General features: G+C 43.2%; 1 protein-coding gene across 6 annotated transcripts in view; it reads left to right on the top strand.

Moving 5' to 3' along the window:
- Pibf1 (progesterone immunomodulatory binding factor 1) overlaps positions 1-21378 on the top strand; it is a 167746-nt gene extending 146368 nt beyond the window's left edge. For 5 of the 6 annotated variants that reach the window (XM_032917804.1, XM_032917805.1, XM_032917803.1 and 2 more), the window contains 2 exons: positions 12364-12537; positions 21012-21378. In XM_032917804.1, the coding sequence (XP_032773695.1) occupies positions 12364-12537; positions 21012-21062 (225 nt within the window). In that variant the 3' untranslated portion in view covers positions 21063-21378. Of the gene's footprint in view, positions 1-12363; positions 12538-21011 lie in introns of those variants that run through there. The other variant, XM_032917807.1, reaches the window with a different exon arrangement.
- Positions 21379-21587: the final 209 nt, after the last annotated feature.

Below are 21587 nucleotides of genomic sequence, written 5' to 3'. Positions count from 1 at the left end.
AGCAGAAGGAAACAAACCCTGCAGTTAGGCAGCTTTCTTAAAAGTGAAGTCACAGTATAATTATCATTCTTTGACAGTATGTTTATGTTCCCGGAGTCTAACTCATATGTTCTTTGTGATTTCTCGGAAGATGTCAGGGGCATTTCACATCCCGTGTGCCCCTTGGGCACTCCACTTCATAAAAGGCCCCACAAATTGCATATTTCTGTTTGTGTGTCACCCTTTTTTGGTTCATACTTCACTGTGGAAAGTTTCTTAATAATACCTTGTTACATTGTTTCCTCTTATACACCTATTCAGTTACTTTTTACCTTCAATATGACTGGGGGAAAAAAGGCCCTAATATCTCGCTCGGTAAATGAGACCGTAATTACTTCTCAGGTTTGTGCATTTCTAATCAACAGTGACTGTGCTTGTCACAAGTTAAATATTAAGTCAGTGGTAAAACATGCAAAACATTAAAATTAAACAAATGTAAGTGAGTTATAAAGAAAAGGAAAGAATCATTATAGTGAAAAGCTATAAAACTCACACATACGGTACTAATAGTGGCCTATAAGGTTGCTTTGGTTGGTTTTGTTTTGTTGAGGGTTTTGTTTTCTTTTTTTTGGGGGGGGGGGATGTCCTTGCAGGTCTGGCTCGGGGACTAAGCAGTGCTCCTGCACTGCCTCTAAGATACACACCCAGGCCCACACAGAGTTAGAGTCTTTTTCCCATGTAAAGGTCTGTGAATTCATGACAGGATATTCAAGAGATAAATATATCTTGAGCTGTTTTAAATTCTTCTTTTAAACTCTTTTAAATGTTTTCAAATCAAGGATATTACGATAAGCTCCCTATTAGGGAACAGTCACAGAGGCTTCCAACCAAGTATACCTGGAATAAGGAGATAGCCAGAGTCAGGCACTAAGTACCCTCCACACCTTTTGCCTATTCCATCTAAAACTCAAAAGATGAATCTTTTTGTTTATGGCTGGTGACATGGGCCTGTAACCCTGTCGACTTAAGACTATTGCCAAGAGGATCGCAAGTTAAAGACTGCGTGGATTGCAACCTGAACAACTTAGTGAAAGCTTGCACCATAGTGCAAAGTACCTGTCTAGTATGCATGAAGCCTACGTTCAACCCCTAGCACCACCACAGAATCACCATCATCATCATCACCATCACCATCACCATCATCATCATCATCATCATCATCATCATCTGGGTGAAAAAGATTACATCCCCAAAGTAGCCATCTTTTCTAAATAATATTTGATATTTAGAGGATAGGAAGAGTTTCATCAGTAAAGTGCTTCCTCTCAAGGATGAGGACCTGAGTTCAGTCCCTAGCACCTTAATAGAAAGCCAAGTGAGTGGGGACTTGGAGCCAGGTCAATCCCCAGGGTTGCTGGGCAGCCAGGCTGGCTGGATACGGTTACTATCTCTGTCTTACTGCACAGCCCCTTTGCCCTCACTCGCTGCATAGGCCACCGAGTGAGGCTGTGTGACGGGCTTATTCCCAGGTCACAGAGCAGTGCTTACGCTGTTTTCCATTCTGTGGAAGGTTAACGCTCCTTGACTTTGAGTTGCATGACTTGAATCTGTAAAAGGACGTCATTCCAGGCAGGCATCAAACCTAGTGTCCTCCCGTCTCAGCCTCAGAAGTGCTGGACACAGGCATGCCCAGACGGACACTGGAGTTTCTTTGGACCATCTGTCCACGTTAGAGAACATAGCAGAAGCAGGTCCGAGCTGCTCTGCTCTGCCTTTGCCGTGTTCTTTTCAACACCCTCGTTAGATTCTTTATACCTTTCTTCCTTCCTGCACGTAAGTCTCTGTCTTGTATGAAGCAATAAAATATCTCATCCTAAAAATATTTTATCTGTGTATAAATACCCTTTTGGCTTTTTCTACTGCACTGTCATATCTGTTATGTGCTGTACAGACTTGTCAACTTCAGAGTGTCCTTTGTTTTAAAGAATGAAATATGTATTGTTTTAAGAGTTTATTGAATACATTTTAAAAGAATAGGTACACTTATCTGGATTTTCTTTTTTTAAGGTTTATGTGGAGGTTGGGGGACATGCGTGAGGATAATTTGCGGGAGCTGATTTTCCCTTCCACCTCGATGCAGTCTCTTGTTTCTGCTGTGCTGTCTGTCAGCTGACCTGACTATGCCTCCCATCTTGCCACAGGCTGGGTTCGCAGGTGTGCACTGTCGCACCAGGCTCTTCCACAGTGGGGACGCAGACTAACTCAGGCTTGTCAAGCTCGCACAGCAAACAGTTCTACACGCTGATTGTTTTGCCAGCCCTGATCTTTGTTAGTAAGAAATAAGTAAATGACCTCTTGCTATCATTTTTAACCCTTTGTTTTTATGACTCCCTTTGAATGATAGTAGCTTATAACAAAAGACACACATAGACACACAATCTCTCTTACACACACATACATACCACACCTAAAAAGCTTCAACTCTCGTGAAATATGCAATAACCAAGAGGAAATACTAGCAGTAATATTGGGTTAGAGTCATAATTACCAATATTGGTAATGTTTTTGGTATAAATTTAATAGGTGAGCTTAATAGGTAAGCTATTATTCACATATCAAGAAGCTGAAACTGGCAGAAGAATGGAATGTTTTGAATATAAGTCAGAGAGAGAACATACCCTGAAGTAAGCTACATTCCAAAATGGAGTGTTCACAATGGAGGATCGGATTTAAAAGCTAAAACTGATGCTGAATATGAATTACAAAGGGGAAAAAACATCAAAGAACTATTAGATCATGTCAAACCAATAAAGACCAGAAATAGCAACTAAATGAATGTAAAAGGACAGGCCACGCAAAGTCAGCCCTGACAGCAGATTTCATCAGCAGTTTCTCCAGGGTGCCCATGCTTCTGCAGCATGTCCATGCTTCTGCAGTATGTCCGTATTTCTGCAGCGTGTTCATATTTTTGTGTACCCATAGTTCAGGGTACATGTACTTACACAGTTACGCTTTGGTGCTGTGGACACCCTTCCATGTGTCTTCCTTGAATATGTTCTCAGTGTGTCCATACTCACCGTGCCCGTGCTTTACTGTCTTCGACCTCACTGTGAGCACACTGCCTCAGCGTGTTCACCTCTCAGTTTGTTCTTTCTAACCTGCTCTCCACCACCACTGATGGAAGTGCTCCAGTCACCTCCCGTCGCTGTCCCTAGGCTCCTCACTGAGCTCGCAGTCACGTCCAGCATTAGCACTACACGATTGTGTCGTCGCAAGACATTGGGCTAAGGAGCTAGAACTTGATCAGCCAGAGGCTGACCCGTATTACAAGATATCTGAGGAAAACATGAAGATGACCAACCTTCGCTCTCTCCTTAGAGAGGTGGATGGACTGGGTGTTTAGAAAAGATAGGACATAAAGAAGGACAAGCAGCTCAGAGAAGTGGCTCATGCAAGGCTGGAGACGCCTTCCGTGTTTGACTTTGTTTTGCTTTTTTTTGTTGTTGTTGGCAGAAGTGGGGTGGGGGTGGGGCACGGTGTTGATTTTGGTTTGGTTTGTAGTTCGGTGGAGAAAAGCTAAACTGATGGTTTGTCAAGCCGAGCGAGTGGCCATATGGTCAAAGGAGATGTCTGGTTTTATTTTCTGTTGGCTCATAGTAATTGTATGATTTGTGGAATGCATGTAAACAGTGTGTGCAGAGGGAATGCCTTAACTGTGTGTGGGTCCAGTTAAATAGCGTGAGCTACCTTTCAGACCTGGCAGTATGTCTCAAAGGCTTTAACAGAAGCCCTTGATTGTATAGATAATCTACACTTTGAACCCATGAAAACCAACGTTTACATACTGTTTTCTTAATAACAAGATGACTTTGATCAAACTTCTCCAGCCTACTAATCATTTTAAAAACTGAGATAGCTGCTTCTCATAAATATCCAAAATTAGGTTTTATTTGATAGACAGCATAAAGCCTGGCACATTGGGAATACTCGGTGACTACCCGTCCCTGTCACCTCATGTCCTCGACCTGCACTCTGTCCACTGTGGGCACAGACAGTGGTAAGGTGAGCTTGCCCTGCAGATGAGGTTAACCACCTCATTCACCGGCTGGAGAATCCTGAAGCGTGTGCTCATACTATTTTCTGACACTTTGCCATATCAAAGCTTTTTACCTATGCTGCCTTTTCTAACTGGAGTCTTAGAATATGGAAAGTAACTTTTAGAGCTAGGGGATCTCTGTTATACAGCCTGAGCTGTCCTGACACTCACTCTATATTCCAGACTGGCCGGAAACCCAGAGCTCACCTGCTGCCGCCCCCACCTTCCTTTCCAGTGCTGGGATTAGCATTGAAGAAGTAATTTACAATTAAATTTACATGGCAGGGTGGATGACCCCAGAGCCTTGCACATCAAGGCAGGTGACACTGAGCTCTGAAACCAGGAATAACCTTGAACCTGCATTCTCCTATCTCCACTTCCAAAGTACTGGGATTAAGGAGTGTGTCCCCACGCCCAGGCAGCAATCAGATTTCTTTCTTTTCAAAAAAAACAAATTAATTTCTCTTAATACAAGAGTTAAAACTAACCATCTTGCTGGTCCCTCTAAATATAGATACTCCTAGACTTACAGTGGGGTTATGGTTCAGTACATGCACCATACTTCTAAAATATGCTAAATAAAAATATATTTAAGGGGTGGAGAGATGGCATTGACTGCTCTTCTAGAGATCCTGAGTTCAAATCCCAGCAGACACATAGTGGCTCACAACCATCTGTAATGGGATCAGATGCCCTCTTCTGATGTGTTTGAAGACAGCTACAGTGTACTTATATATAATAAATAAATCTTTATATATATATGTATATATGTATAAACAATTTACCAAACACTCAAGGTGGCTAACCTTGAATGTTCTAAGAACACTTGTACAAAATTATCAAATATAAAGCCTATTCTGTATGAAAGTGCACGTGTGTGTGTGTGTGTGTGTGTGTGTGTGTGTGTGTGTGTGTGTGTAAGTCAGTGGACAGTTTGTGGGCGGCAGTTCTCTCCTTCCACCATATGGGTCCCAGGTTTGAACTCGGGTTGTTAAGCTCCAGGCTCCATGGCAAGCAGCACCTTTACCCACTGAGCCATCTCACGGGCCACTCAGGTGTTCATTTAGTACTGTACTGAAAGTGCAGAGCAGACTGACTGTAAGTTCTCTCCATAAGCACTGACAGCACATTGGGCTGAGGACTGTAAATCACATAGCCCATCTATCTGCACAGCTGGGTGAGAATTGCAACTCACAACCAGTGCCCACTGTAACTGAAGGCTTGAGGCCTGTCACCAGGCATGGTGCTGCTGCCTAAGTCCCAACACTCAGGAGCAGCAGGGGTAAGAGGACTGTAAGGTCTAGGCCAGTCTGGCCACATAGCTAATTCCAGGCTAGCCTTGCCTGCAGGGAGTTGGGGAAAGAGGGAGAGATGATGGTGAGAAGGAAGAGGAGGTTATGTTTATCACTTGTCAGATTCAGAATTGAACATAATAGACCTAAGTCTTACACTTGCACACCTTTGTTAGGTTGGGAAACCCTAAGTCCACCATTGAAACCTAAGGGATTTCTATGTCCTAAAATTTCTGAACATTTTTAAATAAAAAAAAAATGATGTAGCATATGAAATCTCATTCACTAAAGCTTTGAAAACATAGTATTGAAATCTGGCCCTGAGAGCTTCACGTTCAAATGTGTGAAGCAGGAGAATTGCCACAAGTTCCATGCCAGCATGAACCGTACAGTGAGTAGCAAGCCTTTATGGCTACAACATGAAGTCCCATCTTGAAGAAAAAGAGGTTGCAGCTGGGGAGATGGCTCAGTGGGTACAGCATGTGTTGCTTTAGCATAAGGACCTTCTTGAAGCCCCTGAACCTGTGGAAGTTCTGTCATCCTAGTGCTCCTGCTGCAAGGCAGAGGCAGAGACTGGGAACTCCCCCAGAGACTTACAGGCCCCAAGCCTGGCACCTATCCTGAGGTGTAAGACAAGGACCAACCCCAAGATCTCACACGTACACTCACACATAGACACACATGCGCACATGCATGGTCCCCCACAGTAAGTGAATAAATCAGTCGGTAAATAACTGATAAAATGATAAGCAGTGTAGAAGTTAAGTGGTGAATAAAGAACTCAGCGTGCTATATGTATTAGATACTTTACTTTTGCTGCAGTAAAACTCCATGCCCAAAAGCAGCACGAGGAAGAAAGGGTTGATTTCAGGTCGCACTGCATCATCCAGGGAAGTCAGAACAGGCATCTGGAGGCAGGAACCAAGTGCCAAGAATGGAAGAAGGCTACTTACTGCGTCGTTGCCCTGCTGCTTTATACAGCCTGTGAACACCGCGCCCCTACTTTCGCTCCACTCATAACGGTCTGGGCCCTCTCACCTCAATTGCTAACTTTTAAAAACAGTCAGTCTATGGCTAAGATCAAAAACTCTGGTGACAGCAAATGCTGGCGAGGATGCGGAGAAAGAGGAACACTCCTCCACTGTTGGTGGGATTGCAGACTGGTACAACCATTCTGGAAATCAGTCTGGTGGTTCCCCAGAAAGTTGGACATTGAACTACCTGAGGACCCAGCTATACCTCTCTTGGGCATATACCCAAAAGATGCTCCAACATATAACAAAGACGCATGCTCCACTATGTTCATCGCAGCCTTACTTATAATAGCCAGAAGCTGGAAAGAACCCAGATGCCCTTCAACAGAGGAATGGATACAGAAAATGTGGTACATCTACACAATGGAATATTACTCAGCTATCCAAAACAATGACTTTATGAAATTCATAGGCAAATGGTTGGAACTGGAAAATATCATCCTGAGTGAGGTAACCCAATCACAGAAAAACACACATGGTATGCACTCATTGATAAGTGGATATTAGCCCAAATGCTCGAATTACCCTAAATGCACAGAACACATAAAACTCAAGAAGGATGACCAAAATGTGAATGCTTCACTCCTTCTTTAAAAGGGGAGCAAGAATACCCTTGGGAGGGGATAGGGAGGCAAAGTTTAGAACAGAGACTGAAGGAACACCCATTCAGAGCCTGCCCCACATGTGGCCCATACATATACAGCCACCAAACTAGATAAGATGGATGAAGCAAAGAAGTGCAGGCCGACAGGAACCAGATGTAGATCTTTCCTGAGAGACACAGCCAGAATACAGCAAATACATAGGCAAATGCCAGCAGCAAACCACTGAACTGAGAACGGGACTCACGTTGAAGGAATCAGAGAAAGGACTGAAAGAGCTTGAGGGGCTCGAGACCCCATATGAACAACAATGCCAACCAGCCAGAGCTTCCAGGGACTAAGCCACTACCCAAAGACTATACATGGACTGACCCTGGACTCTGACCTCATAGGTAGCAATGAATAACCAGTGGAAGGGGAAGCCCTGGGTCCTGCCAAGACTGAACTCCCAGTGAACGTGATTGTTGTGGGGAGGGCGGTAATGGGGGGGAGGATGGGGAGGCCAACACCCATGTAGGAGGGGAGAGGGAAGGGCTAGGGGGATGTTGACCTGGAAACCGGGAAAGGGAATAACAATTGAAATGTAAATAAGAAATACCCAATTTAATAAAGATGGAGGGGAAAAAAAAAACAGTCAGTCTATACAGGCATTTTCCTAATTCTTCAATAGTCTTCATAGTGATTCTAGCTTGTGTCAAGTTAACCAACAAACCAACTAGCTAGCTTGCTACATACAATCTTCACTTCCTTTTAAAATATCTTTGTGTATGAGTGCTTTGGCTGCATGTATGTCTAGGCACAACTTGCATGTCTAGTGTCCATGGAGGTCAGAAGAAGGAGTCAGAGCCCCTGGGACTGGAGTTATAGAGCATTGTGAGCCACCATGTGGGTCTGGGAGTTAAGTCTGGGTCCTCTAAAAGAACAGCTGGAAATCGTAATCTTTGAGCCATCTCTCCAACCCCTTCTTAATCTTTTTTTAAGGTCTGCATTGTGTGTGGGGAAGTAGGTGGATACACAGTGACTGTGTGGAGGTCAGAGGACAAGTTGTGGGGGTTGGTTTTCTCCTTCCATGTGGATCTTTTGAATCAAATCTCAGTCCTTAGGCTTAGCAGCAAGTGGCATTACCCACTGGGCCATTTTTCTGGCCCAATTTCTTTTATTTCCTTTTTATTGCTTCCTTGACTGTTAGTCATTTCATTAGGTGGTGTTTGGTGGTTTGGTTTGGTTTGGTTTGGTTTTGGGGTTTGATTTTGAAACAGGGTCTCACTATATAGCTCTGGCTGTCCTAGAACTCACTATGTAGACCAGGCTAGCCTTGAACTCACAGTGAAAGATCCACCTGCTTCTGCCTCTCAAGTGCTAATAATATTAAAAGCATGCACCACTATGGCCAGCTGGTACACCTTCCTGTCTTTGAAATTTTCTAAAGCAAAATGCTTTCCTTTTCAAAGAAAGCATGATGGTTCACAACCAGACAGAATCTCAACACTAGGGAAACTGAAGCTGAGACAGAACAATTGCCACAAGTTTTAAGTTAGCCTGGGCTACACTGTGAGTTTGAGAAAGACCCTGCCTAAGAAGACCAAGTAAATAAAACTGTACAATATAGTTTAAAATCTACCCTTAGATGTATGCAAAGGATGTTCTTGACTTACAGCCAGGTTGATTTCTACCTCGTATAACCTAAAGCGAAGATGTACAGAATTGTCTGTCCTGTTGGTCCTGACATGTTGTTGCTCATATAGAGAAAGAAACACATCCTTGTACTCCAGGGGAGCACATAGTTTGCATTCTATCTGTCAGAGCTATTTTCATCGAGAAATGCTATCTATGTGTCCCCCTGCCAACATCTTTGCAGAGTTTACAACTTTGAGCAATGTATTGGCATCGGCTCTGCAGTACCCTTAAGCAGCTGCTCGGCAGCTGAGCTGTGCTCACCACTGTGCCACCACTCCGAATGCTAACAGTGAGTGCCCGAGATGTGAGCCTTCGCAGTCAAGAGAGCGCTCTCTCAGAGACTGGGAACAGCAGTTGCCATCATCAGTAATGGCATAAGCAGCTCTTCTGCTCTCACTCCGCCATGCTAGAACACTATGCTACAGGGTGCTCGGGGGGCGGGGAGAGTCTCCAAAGGGGGCTCAGGCTGGCCTGGGATCCTCAGTCCTCCTTCCTCAGCATCCCATGTATTCCGGACTGCTGCCATACACGGCTCACAGGATAGGATTTTTGTTCTTTTTTATCTTTGATGTAGCCTTAGTTTCATTTGCGTAATCAAATAGTTCTTCATTTGTTAATGTAGTGAATGCCTCGCTCATTTTCGTAATCATTTTATGTCCCAGAAAGACAGAATTTTTTTTACATTTTTTTAAAATTACTTTCTAAATTAATCATCAAGAATAAGCTAGAATTAGACAGAATGAAGGGACACTTGCTTTTTGGGAAGAATTCTGCATTCTTCATGATAGCCCTAGAGTAAGACCTGCTAGAAAGATCATCGGGCCCACACAAATGTGTGTGCGTGTGTGCATGTGTATGTGTGTGCATGTGTGTGTATCAACTGTCTTTTTCAGATGAACCTTGTCATTCTGGCAAATAGCCCTAACATCCAAAAGAAACCATGTAAACTGTACTTCATTCATAAATTAGAAATCAAAATTAGAAACTATAAGGAACTAGAAGAAACATTATAGCACAAAGCAAATATTCACAGCTGACAGAATGCCCGTCCTCTGACCGCCACACACAAACGATGGCACAAGCATGTCCTCTAGTGTACACTTACATATACGCACACACTAAACAAACAATAAATAAATAGAATTTTCTAATGCAGAGTCAGAGGGCTATCTGTGAGCTCAAGGTCAGCCTGTTCTACATAACAAGTCTAGGCCAAGCAAGGTTATGTAGTGAGCCCCTATTTGAAATAAACATTATATAGTATATTATATGTACATATGTAAGTAATATAAACATTTGTGTTGCTAAATGTTAGTATGTTTATATTAATATGTTAAGACTCAGCATATAAGCCAAAAATGAAAGAGCTGAGAGATATCCTGTAAACATTATTCTGGTGTGCACAGTAACAATGTGATCCTAATAGAATTTTACCAAATTTGGCTGCTTTTAAAGTACTCTTTCTGGATTTCAGAGACCAGGTTAATATTGTTTATGCTCTCAGATGAAAGTGGCACTGTGATCTTAGCTTCCCAAATTGTGGTAATCATAGCCTAGATGAAACAGAGACATTAATCTCCCTTCTAATCTTCTGATCAACATCAAGGAAAATCTGTTTCTTGAACCTGCTTCTGTGTACACCAGCAAAAGCAAAAGAGAAATGACGTGGTTTTGATAGACTAGGAGAACATCATTTTCCCCTTTCCCATTAAGTAGTGCAGAAGCTCAGCTGTACCATGAGGCTGAGGATGTAGCTCTCTTGGTGGAAAGCTTGCCAGACTACACAAAGCCCTGGGTGCTGTCCATAAACACATAACCACATAAGGAGGTGGTACAAGCCTGTAATTCCAGCATTCAGGGGATCAAAAGTCCAAAATCATCCTTGCCTACAAAGAAAATTAGAGGCCAGCCTGGGCTACCAGAAACCTTGTCAAAGGAAAAAAAAAAACTAATAAAATCTGTTGCAACTGAATACGCTTAACATTAAATCAGTGTTGCATTCTTTACCATAAATTAAATAACACAGTCTTGAAAGCAAATGGGTCTCATAACAGCCCCGGTCACTGTGACTGTGTTTATGCACAGTCTTGTGTGTTTTAAGGAAGACGTCGGTGGCAGTGCAGAAAGGAGAAAGTAAGGACTCCAGTGCCATGGGTTCCAGCTCTGGCCCTAGCCCTGGAGTCTGGTAAGGTGGCATGGCTCAAACTCCACAGTCTGTTTTAAAATATCTACTCCAGCTAGATGGTTCTAAATAGAACTAATGACAGCCAGAAAAGAGAGGCCTGTAGGGACTTGCTCTGACACAGAGCTGACGTCTATAAACAGATCAGTAGCAGGGAGCAGGGCACCCTTCTAGTTCGCTAAGTTTCGTGTGTTGGCATGAAGAAGCGAATCACCTAGAACAGAGCCCACCTCTATTGTACAGATAAGTGAGGTAGCGCCCCATTCCCCAGGTGTGTGGGTTTGATGCGTTGGCTTTAGTAAGTAATCAAGATCCACTAGCCAAAGTTTGTCTGTGAGGAAAAATAGTAAGTTTGGAAGGATATGATTGCAAGTTTCACTCTAAATGCTTCAAAGAGCTCAGCATAATTAATGTTTCACTCAAAAGGCAAACTAAAATCCAAGTGATGCGTGCTTAAAATCCCAACAGTGTGAAGCCCAAGGCAATGAGACGATCTTGAGTTCCAGGCCATCCTGGGCTACAAAGTAACAACTACATAGCATAGCACCGTCTCAAATAAGTAAAGAAATAAATATTTTGGAAAGGCGACTTGACAGGATGGTGTGTAGCTCAGTGGTGAGGTACCTGGGATTAGCATACTAAGCCCTGGACTCAATCCCCAGGACTGGAAAAATTAGAAATGGCAACTCGAGCCAGCTCCGTTTACCACATTTGTAAAAGGCTCCAGAAATGTACAGCTAGAGAAGTACTAAGGCTGTAGTAAACCGACCGGCTGAAGCTGTGGTCCCAGGAAGGAACCCTTCCGTGTTCTCTCTCTGCCTTCTTCAGTTTAGACTTCAGGAGATAATAGATGGCCTAAGAGGGAGGAAAGCACCATCAGGCTGAGACTGCCTGCCATGCTCAAGGCCCGGGTTTCACGTCTACAATTAAAGAGTAATGAGAGTGCTGACCCATCTACTCAACAGAAATCTGCACCACACTGCAAGAGAGCTCCAGATGCACTGCATAGCTGTCATCTGTACCTGGGACACACCACACGGGCGCACACACACACACACACACACACACACACACACACACACACATCACGGGGTATTTGTTGAAGGTCCGCATGTGACTCTAATATGCAGAAAAACCACTAGCATATTAAAAGTCATTGTGTTATACCCAGCACTTAGGAGGCAGAGGCAGGGTATCTCTGAGTTCAAGACCAGCCTAGTCTATAGAGTGAGTTCCAGAACACCCAGGCTGTTAAACAGAGAAAGCCTGTCTCAAAAACAAAAAAAACAAACAAACAAAAAAGTCAGTTGTAGTGCTAAAAGTAATGTCATACTATTTTAAGAATCATATGCATAATTGTTATAATGTTTTACTTATACAACCTTCCTTATATTTGGTACAATTCAAATATTTCATGTATTTAAAGTAACGCTTTTGTGTCAATCATTACTCTGTTTGCCAAAATCATACTCACTGTTTTCTTGTTTTCACATATCAACAGGAATTTGCAGCTATGAAGCAGATCATCATTAATATGTGTAGTAAACATTCTGAGAACAACTTACTTCTTACAAAAATGGAATCAAAAAGTATGACAGAAAACCAGGCATCAAAGCCTTTGAACATGCCAAGAGAACATGAAGAGAATGTATTTATACCCAAGCCAACGCTGTTTGTAAGTACAGCTAAAACAGTTAGGATTTTAATCTCTGCTTCTCACTAAATATATTTTTCTTCCCAATCATATTTGCTTTAAACTAATTTGGATTGTGTTATGCAAAGGTCTAGCAATGTCTGTATTAATCCATTTCCTAAATGTATACATTAGACATGAATTGGGTTTTATGTTTCTAATTAACATATTGAACTTGCTTAGAAATTATCCTAAGTCTACATTTTTCCTTCTCCCACTTACAGGAACAAATTACAAGGGACTCAGAAAATTATTCTGCATGATTTTTGCGTTTTGGGCATGCATTTGATGTGGCTATGTCTGTGCGTGTTCACTGGGGTCATGTGAGCCGCATACATGTAAGGGGTTGGAGGACAGCGTTGGGTCTCTTGTTTTCAAGCTTCCTGGGCTTTTTCAGTCTCCACCTCCTTCTCATGCATAGGACTCTGGGATTCTAGACCTGCATCACTGTATCCAACTGTAGTAAATTCTAGGAATCCAAACTCAGGGCCTTGTGCTTGTGTGTGGCAAGCACTTTACCCACTGAGTGGCTTCCCTAGAAAATCATTTTTAATTTGCATAAGAATAAAAAGGGTAGAACAATAACACCTGCTGCCATTCATTACAGAATGTTGTATTCGGAGTCTCTCCTATAGAATAAAAGCAGTCTGTACTAACCAGTATGTGCCTGTAATCTCAGTCATGTGGGAGGCTTGGGCAGGAGAATTGTAAGTTCTAGACCAGTGTGGTCAACCTGATGAGACCCTATGTGAAAATAAAATTAAAGTTAAAAAGGGCTGGAGAGCCAAAAAACAAAAGGGGTGTTGGATAGCAGACCTGTATTCCCACAGTGTGTGTAGCAGAATAAGGATGCTTAGGAGTTCAAGGCCAACCTTATCTACTAGTGACTGGAGGCCAGGCTGAGCTGTGTACTAAAACCCTGTCTTGAAGAAAGGGATGGAGAAGTGTATAGGAAGTACGTTAGGAAAATTGAAAATTATGCATTTCAGCAAATAATACAAAAAGGAGTAAAAAGGTGACAGACTTTACAGTGCCATTAGTAATTACTCTGCTTCAGTATGGTTGTCCAAGAGAAAACATGAGGTTTCACTTGCAGTCCTACTGGACTCAAAACCAGAACATTTTTTTTATATTCCAGTTTAGCGAGCCCTTGAACTTTTGCAAAAGAAAATGAAGTCCTCTACATGCTTATAAAAATGAGTCGAGCACAGGAATTGTGGTCTTAGACTTCTCTTTACACACGCAGGTCTGACTTCTTAGGATCAGTGATATGAAAGATATTTTGTGATTTTTGTAATATAACCTCCTTTTTCCTCCTGTGCCAGGAACAGAAACCCCGTCTTTCGCTTGTGTACGGCAAGGATTCTACTCTGAGCTACTTGGCTGTTAGAAAGGTCTCACAGATAGGCTTTGGTAGGCTGACCAACTCACGGTCCTCTCTGCCTGCAGAGTGCTGGGATTGAACGTGCATGCTACCCCCAGGCTTTACCTTCCCGATTTAAAATGGCAGACAGCTTCAGACTACTGCAAACAAAGGAGCCTACTCCAGGAGTACTTGTTGCAGTAATGTAGGCCAGAGAGGGCAGAAGCTCATCTGAGCAGTCCCTGTAGAGGGCAGCTTGGGAGCTCCTCCATCAGTGGCACTTCCTCAGACTCGCTCCTTCCTTCCTCTGACCTAACCATGGCCCTTTGTCTGTCATCTTTCCACATCTACGGTGTCAGCACACACTTGCTGTCGGGGAAGGAATCAGCTCCTTCTCTCTCTCCAACTTGGTTGTCTTCTTAGTTCTTAAGACCACATTATATAGTCAGTAGGGAGCTAAACTCTGGGAAGTGAGCGAGTGGCATCTGCAAACTCAGTCAGCAGTGCCCGTGCCCCGCTCAGAAGGCCCAGCTCCCTTGGGCATGATATCTCCCCCTGTGTTGTCAGCATCTGGGTCACAGGAGCGCTTCCGTGTTCTCTGCCTTCTTCAGTTCAGACCTCAGGCCGTCCTGGACTACACAGTGAGAGACCCTATCTCAAAAGAACGACTCCATTCCTGTAGTCAGATATACTGCTGTAGCCTCCTCCATGTATAGTTTAGCATTAAACCCTTTGAAATAAATTTCTGAGTGAGCATGGGATGAGGGAGTGAGGGGTGGAGGATCCAGACAGTCTCATGTTTTGTCCATATAAGCCTAGACCAACTGGAACTCCTTGAAGTTAGGCTCTCCCTGTGAAGACACAGAAATCTGTATCTGTGTCCTAGCCTGTAGCATTGGAAAACAGAGTAATTATGTCTACTAAACCCAGTTTTTCTCCTCCTTAGAAGTTGTGCTGGTTAAACACTAATAGAGCCTTAATCTCCAGCTCTTTTGCTGGATGCCAGGAGTAATCCAGCAGGCTTACTTTGTCTGCTTTTATCAGTCACTCTTCCTTCTCGTTTTAACAAACGTTTTCAGTGTGTTAGAATCCCCAAGTTATAGATTAATGCTTTAGCTGGCTATGTCTGGATGACACAAAGGTTTTTGTCTTATCAGTTGATCGTCTCCAAAACCCCCCTGGGACTAATGAATTACTTCTAGTAGGCTCTCAGTTAATCTAGTCATGGGTTTCTACAGCAGCTCTCTGAGTGCCTTAAAAATTTTGGAGTAGTTTACTTTGGGACCTGTTAACATTGTACCAATTAAAGTATTTCTATTAATTTGTACTGTTTCTCTATAAAATTATAAATATAATTAGCTTAAGCAAGTGCAAGCACATAATAATTAAGGCAGTGTTCACAGTAATAAAAGATAATCATTAAGTATGTCTCGGTAATGTAACATACATAAATAAATGGAAATTGGCTTCATCCGAAAGAACTTATGTAAGTTGTGAATTTAAAATAAGGACTCTCTGGCAGGCAGTGACGGCGCATGCCCTTCATCCCAGCATTCAAGAGGCAGGGGCAGTGGGTCCCAGGAACTCTATTTGGGCGGGGGCCAGACTCTTCTTACTTAAAAAATGTATCGTGTTAATAACTGAAGGAGGACTATCAGACTTTGTTACACACAGCACTATTATATGGGTTGAAGGACCAATAACAGTTAGGATACTAGAATGAAAAAGATAACATTGTTTATCCAAAGATGCAATTAGCAAAATAAAGAATAATTATATATCTGAATTATTATACCTAAAAATTTTATCCGTGGTCTGTTCAGAGTTAGAAAAGTTTTTAAAGTGTCTAACAGTGAATAATTTGCTTTTGTAAGCCACACTCAGTCTCTATTATATTGTGTTTATATTTTTTTGTATTGTTTATTTCTTTTAAAATGTCTAATTCAGTATCTAAACTGTATACAAACAGACCATGGGCGAACCTGTTAATCTGTGCTCCATGTTATACTAATCATTCATACTAATCAAGAGTTTGTAATAGATTAGAAACATAATCCACTCTAGTATAACTTCGAGAAGTTAAAGCTTTGCTAATGTACTAGTAATAGCACATCACTAGCTAAGCTATCTGGAAATGAAGACTTCCTCATGAGTCAAATCAGCCTATCAAAAGCACCGTTATTCACTTGGCATTTGTTTCACAGTTTGGTAGAGACAAGTGAGAATAGGATGCTAGGTAGATGAGAAACCATGTGTTCAATCCTAATGTCGTTCCAGGCAGCATACATTATAGTTAATATATGAGCAAAGGCAGACGTTTCCCAATAGCCAGACATGATGATACACACCTGTCATTGCAGCAGGAGTGCCTGATCACAAGTTCAAGACCAGCTTAGGTTATACAAAAAACCCTATCAGAAGAAAAGTGTTCACCCACGGAAGGCCCCAGCATGCATATCTTTGGGTGATAACTGAGTTTTGATACAGTGTAGTCCCACATTTTTAAGCCAACAATTTAGAGGCAGAGGCAAGAGGATTGCAGCAAATTTCACGCCTGCCAGGGCTACATAGGGTCTATGAGTTTACCTTCATACAACTGAATGTGGCACTTCTGTGCCTCCCTGCTTGGACTGTTGCTTAGAATTGTAAATTGTCTTCCTGGTAAAGAACTACACTTTCTGGTTTAGTTACAGCCGTGCTCTAGCCCTGTGGTCCTATATGGTCTTTCATATGACCTAGGAGAAACACTGTACCAACTCTCAAACCTTACACCCAGACTTACAGAGAACCAAACACTGTCTGTTGTGACAGATCAAAGCCACATCCCTTCATTTCCTTTGTGCTGAGTAATAGTATAGGCCAGTGCGTTAGAAACCCCTGTTTACACTCCAGATAGAGATAAACTATAAATTGACACAAAAACAGACTGAAGTTTCTTTTCACCATAAGTATATTAAGGGCCTCTCGCTGATGGGAACATTATACAGTTACATATTGCGACAGTACATACTACTAACGCCTTATACTTATGCAGCCTGTATGTGTCTAATGCAGGCAGGGATGGAGCTCAGTGGTAGCGCATTAACCCAGCATGCACCAGTGTGGTAAAGGGCTGGGCCTGCTGTGCTGTGATCCCAGCACTCAGAAGGCAGAGGTAGGAGACTTGCCACTTCAAGGCAAGTCTAGGCTCCATAGTGAGACTCTGCCTGCAAAACACGTAGTAAACTATATAGGATGTGAAAGCACTGGATATTCTGCAGAGAAACACAAAATAGGAAGGAGACTGAGGGTTGAGGAGGTCTAGCCTCCTGAAAAGCCTAGAAGGAAGATGATCGCCTGCCCAAGACCTGTGGGAACAGACTCTTGCCATCCTGCTCTGCATGGTGCTGAGGAGGGGTTAGCTCCGTTTGGCTTGCTTTGGTTTGGTGTTTGGGGCTTTACGATAGGGTATCATTTTATATTCAGGGTAGCCTTAAACTCACTGTGGAAAACAGGCTGGCCTCAAACTTTTAGCAAAACCCCTGCCTCAGTGCTGGGGTGACAGGCATGAGCCATCCTACTCAGCACATGGAGAGATCCTGTTTCCTTCTTTTCTAGACCAGGCTTCTCTGTGTATAGCCCTGTCCTGAGACACTCTCCATACCAGGCTAGCCTCAAACTCAGAGATCCACCTGCCTCTGCCCCCCAAATTCTGGGATTAAACATTTAATATAGCACCACCTAGGCCTTGGGGGAATTTTTAAATGGCAATATTCCAAGTAAAAACACCTTCACTGTTAAGTATAGAAAGCTATAAAATTAAAAATACATAGCCTTAGATCACAGGACTTGGGAGGCAGAGGCAGGCAGATCTCTGAGGTCACAGGCAGCCTGGTCTACAAAGTGAGTCCAGGACAGCCAGGGTTCCCTTTCGACATGGAGAAACTCTGTCTTGAAAATCAGGGTGGGGGGGCTTTTAAGAAATAAGTTTAAAATTAAGTTCTTTCTAATTCTTATTAAATGTCAACAAGACACAGAAATTATTTTAAAATTTAATCCTTAAAGCTTGACTTGAATCCTAATCAGAAAAAGTTTCAAAACAATCTGCTTCACCTTTAAAAGTTTTTTAAGAAATATTAATTGGATATTTAAATTTTGATTCCAATTAATATCCAATTTTATCCAGTGTCAAAACTTGGTCTTTCATAGAGGCCTGCTGCCAAATACTCTCATTAATATAGATCACATTTAGATTAAAAGTTAACAGTAGAGATAAGTCTGTTCATTAAACCACCCTTTATTGAGCATCACTTTATGACTTCCCACAGAGAATGCACAGCTTATTAAGTAGATGATTCAAGTAACCAACTGTAATGATTTAGTTAAGCGTAGAGGCTTGGGGCTGAGTGTATCTCAGTTAGTAAGGCACAGGCCTCGCGTGCATGAAGCCCAGGAATCGGTGCCCAGCACCACATAAAACCAGGCCTGGTGGCTTGGCTGTAATCCTAGTGCTGAGGAAATGAAGTTTGAGGATGGGCATCTCAAAACCAGCGTCCCCTACATGGATTGTTCTCCGTTCCTTTGGAAAGAAGATACGGTCTGGTGTGGCACAGGCTAGCCTTGAACTCACTGTGTGTCCACGTTGGCTCCTGGTCTTCCTGCCTCTGCTTTCCAAGTGCTGGGTGCATGACCAATCCAACAACAGCTAATTTGAGACTGCATGGCCTGTGTGAAAGTCTAGCTCAGTAGCAATAACCCTTGTGAGGCTTCCATGAGCGCCAAAAGAAGTCCTGAGCAGGCCTGCTCAAGTAGGGGTGACCTTGAACTGAGCACTGGGGCAGGACGACCACCAGTTACAGACCAGTCTCATCTTAACGCAAACTCTTGTCTCAAAAGAGCAGAGAGGAGGACAAAAGAGACTGCGGAGGACCTAGTTCTAGTTTAAGGTTTAAGTGTTTTTATGTATTGTGACATCTACTCTCCTACAAGAGTGCAACCCTATGAGGCCTGGTGCTACAATTAAGACCTCGTAAGGGGTCATGACACAGTCCAAGAGAACTGACTGCTGACAAGCACATGGAAACCAGGTGATAATACAGGACAGGAACTGTGCTAAGCTGTTCTCAGGACTCAAAAGGACGTAAAGGATGATAGTCGTTCTGTGGTGTTCTGGTCATTGACTTTAGCTATTATCAATATAACCAGACAAAAAGAGAAGGGAGTTCAATACCCAGCTTCTCCCTCGCTGCTACCTATTAGTAAACCTAGAGAAGCTAGCAGAAGAGATGGCTCCGCATGAGAACCAAGGTCGGCTCCCAGTACCCTAGTCAGGAGCCTCACAACCATCTCTACTCCAGCTCCAGGGGACCCTATACCTCTCACCTCCATAGCACCTGCACTCCAGAGCACATACACACACACACACACACACACACACACACACACACACACACAAAAGGATGGAGAGTAATAAAAGTAAATCTTTTTAAATGAGAATTGACTTCTGTCTATCAAAACAATAAGGCCAGGCAGTGGTAGCTCACACCTTTAAGCCCAGCATTGGGAGACAGAAGCATGTGGATGGATATCTGAGTGCAACACCAGCCTGGTCTATAGAGTAAGTTCCAGGACAGCCAAGACTATATAGAGAAAGTCTGCCTTAAAAAAAAATGATTTAACTGATAAATTTATACCAGTTCTCTATCATCTCTTTCAAAAATTAGAAACAATTCCCAGATTGGGGTTAGGAGTATAACTCACTGATAGACTTAGTAAGAGGAAGCCCTGGGTTCCATATAAATGGGATAAGGGAGAGCAAGCCACACTTTCAGCAACAGGAAATGGAGACAGATATATCAGAAGTTCGGGGCCACTTGGGGCTTGCTAGTTTAAAGCCAGTCGGGAATATATGAGACCTAGTCCCAAAGGAAGAAATAAGGGAGGTAAAGAATTCACTACCTGCTTTACACAGCCAGTCCTAGTAATGCTAAGTACCAAAAACTAGCCAGAAACATAAGAAAAACATCCACCATTCTCTCCCATGAGCACGTCTTATGGGCACTGAAAGTATTCTGTATAACACTGTAGTGACACATGCATGTCCTTAGATAAGCGCCCCAAGACGAACAGTCGGTGTCAGCAGTGACTCCAACAGTCGCTGTGCCTCTGTGGTGAAGGCTGTGGGTACGGAGAGGAGGCAGCTCACTGGGGCAGTGCTTGCCCACCACTCAAGAAGTCTGGGCTCGAGCATTGCATAAACAGAGCACAGTAGTTCATGAGGATAATCTGAACATCGAGGAGATGGAGGTAGGATCAGACGTTTGATGCCATCTTTGGCTAGAGTTCAAGACCAGCATGTGTTGCAATGGAGGCCATTTCCATACCTGCCCTTTGGTTTTGCTGTGTACTAAAACCTGGCCTAAGCAAAGTCTAAAGAACGGAAATCAGATTGGAAGGACTGACACGTGTTCCCAGTAATCCCAGCACTCAGGAAATTGATGCAAGATCGGGAATTCAAGATCATCTTTGGCTCAATGAGTTGAAAGCCAGCCAGGGCCTTGGTGCACCTGGACAGTGGCTCCTCCCTGAAATGGTTGTTAACTGTCCTGGTGAGGCGGGAGCTTGTGCAGGCCTGTAAGCTGTGAGGTCTCCTTGCCAGTCAGCCCCATAATCACCCAGTCTCAACAGAGATGACCTCGGTCCCCATCCAACTCCAGAACCATTAGAGGACTCAGAAGCAGCAGCACAATGTGCAGCTCCTCCCACTCTCAGGTCTCTCACTATTCCTGTCAGTTGTGCCTGGGCTTAAGGCAAGGAGCAGGGAAGCCAGGGGCTGGGCTGGCTGAGGTGGCCATGAATTGCCTGCTGCCCTATCGCCCAAAGGGAAAAACATGAAGAGACCCTGCGTCAACTAAGTAGGAGCTCATTTCGTATAAAGGACTCCGCGCCCCTAACCTGAAAGTGCTGTGGCCCAGACATGTGGCAGTTGCAGGAATCAAGGAGACTTGGCTTTTGTCTGACTTACACAAGATACCCCAGGTCGGAGTGCAGTCCTCTGCATCACCTCTTCCTTGGATTCACATTATTTAATAAACTCTTTTTTTTTCTTTTTCAGACTAAAAAGGAAGCACAAGAATGGCCCAAGAATCAAAAGATGAAGGCCTAGTGTTTGGGGTTGAAGAGAGCTAGCGCCTAACCCAGCTGGGCCCCTCCGTCCTCACTGCACCCCCAGCCAGGCCTCTGGCTCTCCGCTGGAGTGGGCCTGTGTTATCATGGACTCCTGAAGTGCTATGTTTGTTGGGGAGAAAGGTTCATTTTAATCATGTACTTGATATTTTCAAATATACATAACTTAATGTTTGTTTTAACTAATGTTAAATTAACAAATTTCAGTATAATCAACATATAAAGTACAAATCGTCATATACTTTATATGTGGCTTTATGTATTTTGTTATAAAATAAATGTCTTCTATCTCCTGACTAAATTGTATGGTTTTCATAAATACAGATTTCTTTTACTTTTTTTTTACTTATTCACTTTACATCCCACTCATTGCCTCCCTCTTGGTCACCCCCTCCCACAATTCTTCCCCCTACTCCCCCTTCCTCTTCTCTGAGCGTATGGGGGCCTCCCTGCCTATACCTCCCACCCTGGCACATCCAGTCTCTTGCAAGGCTAGGCGCATCCT

Source organism: Rattus rattus, chromosome 12 (assembly GCF_011064425.1).
Source record: "Rattus rattus isolate New Zealand chromosome 12, Rrattus_CSIRO_v1, whole genome shotgun sequence".
Lineage (NCBI taxonomy): Eukaryota > Metazoa > Chordata > Mammalia > Rodentia > Muridae > Rattus > Rattus rattus.
This window is presented reverse-complemented; position numbering and strand designations above follow the sequence as displayed.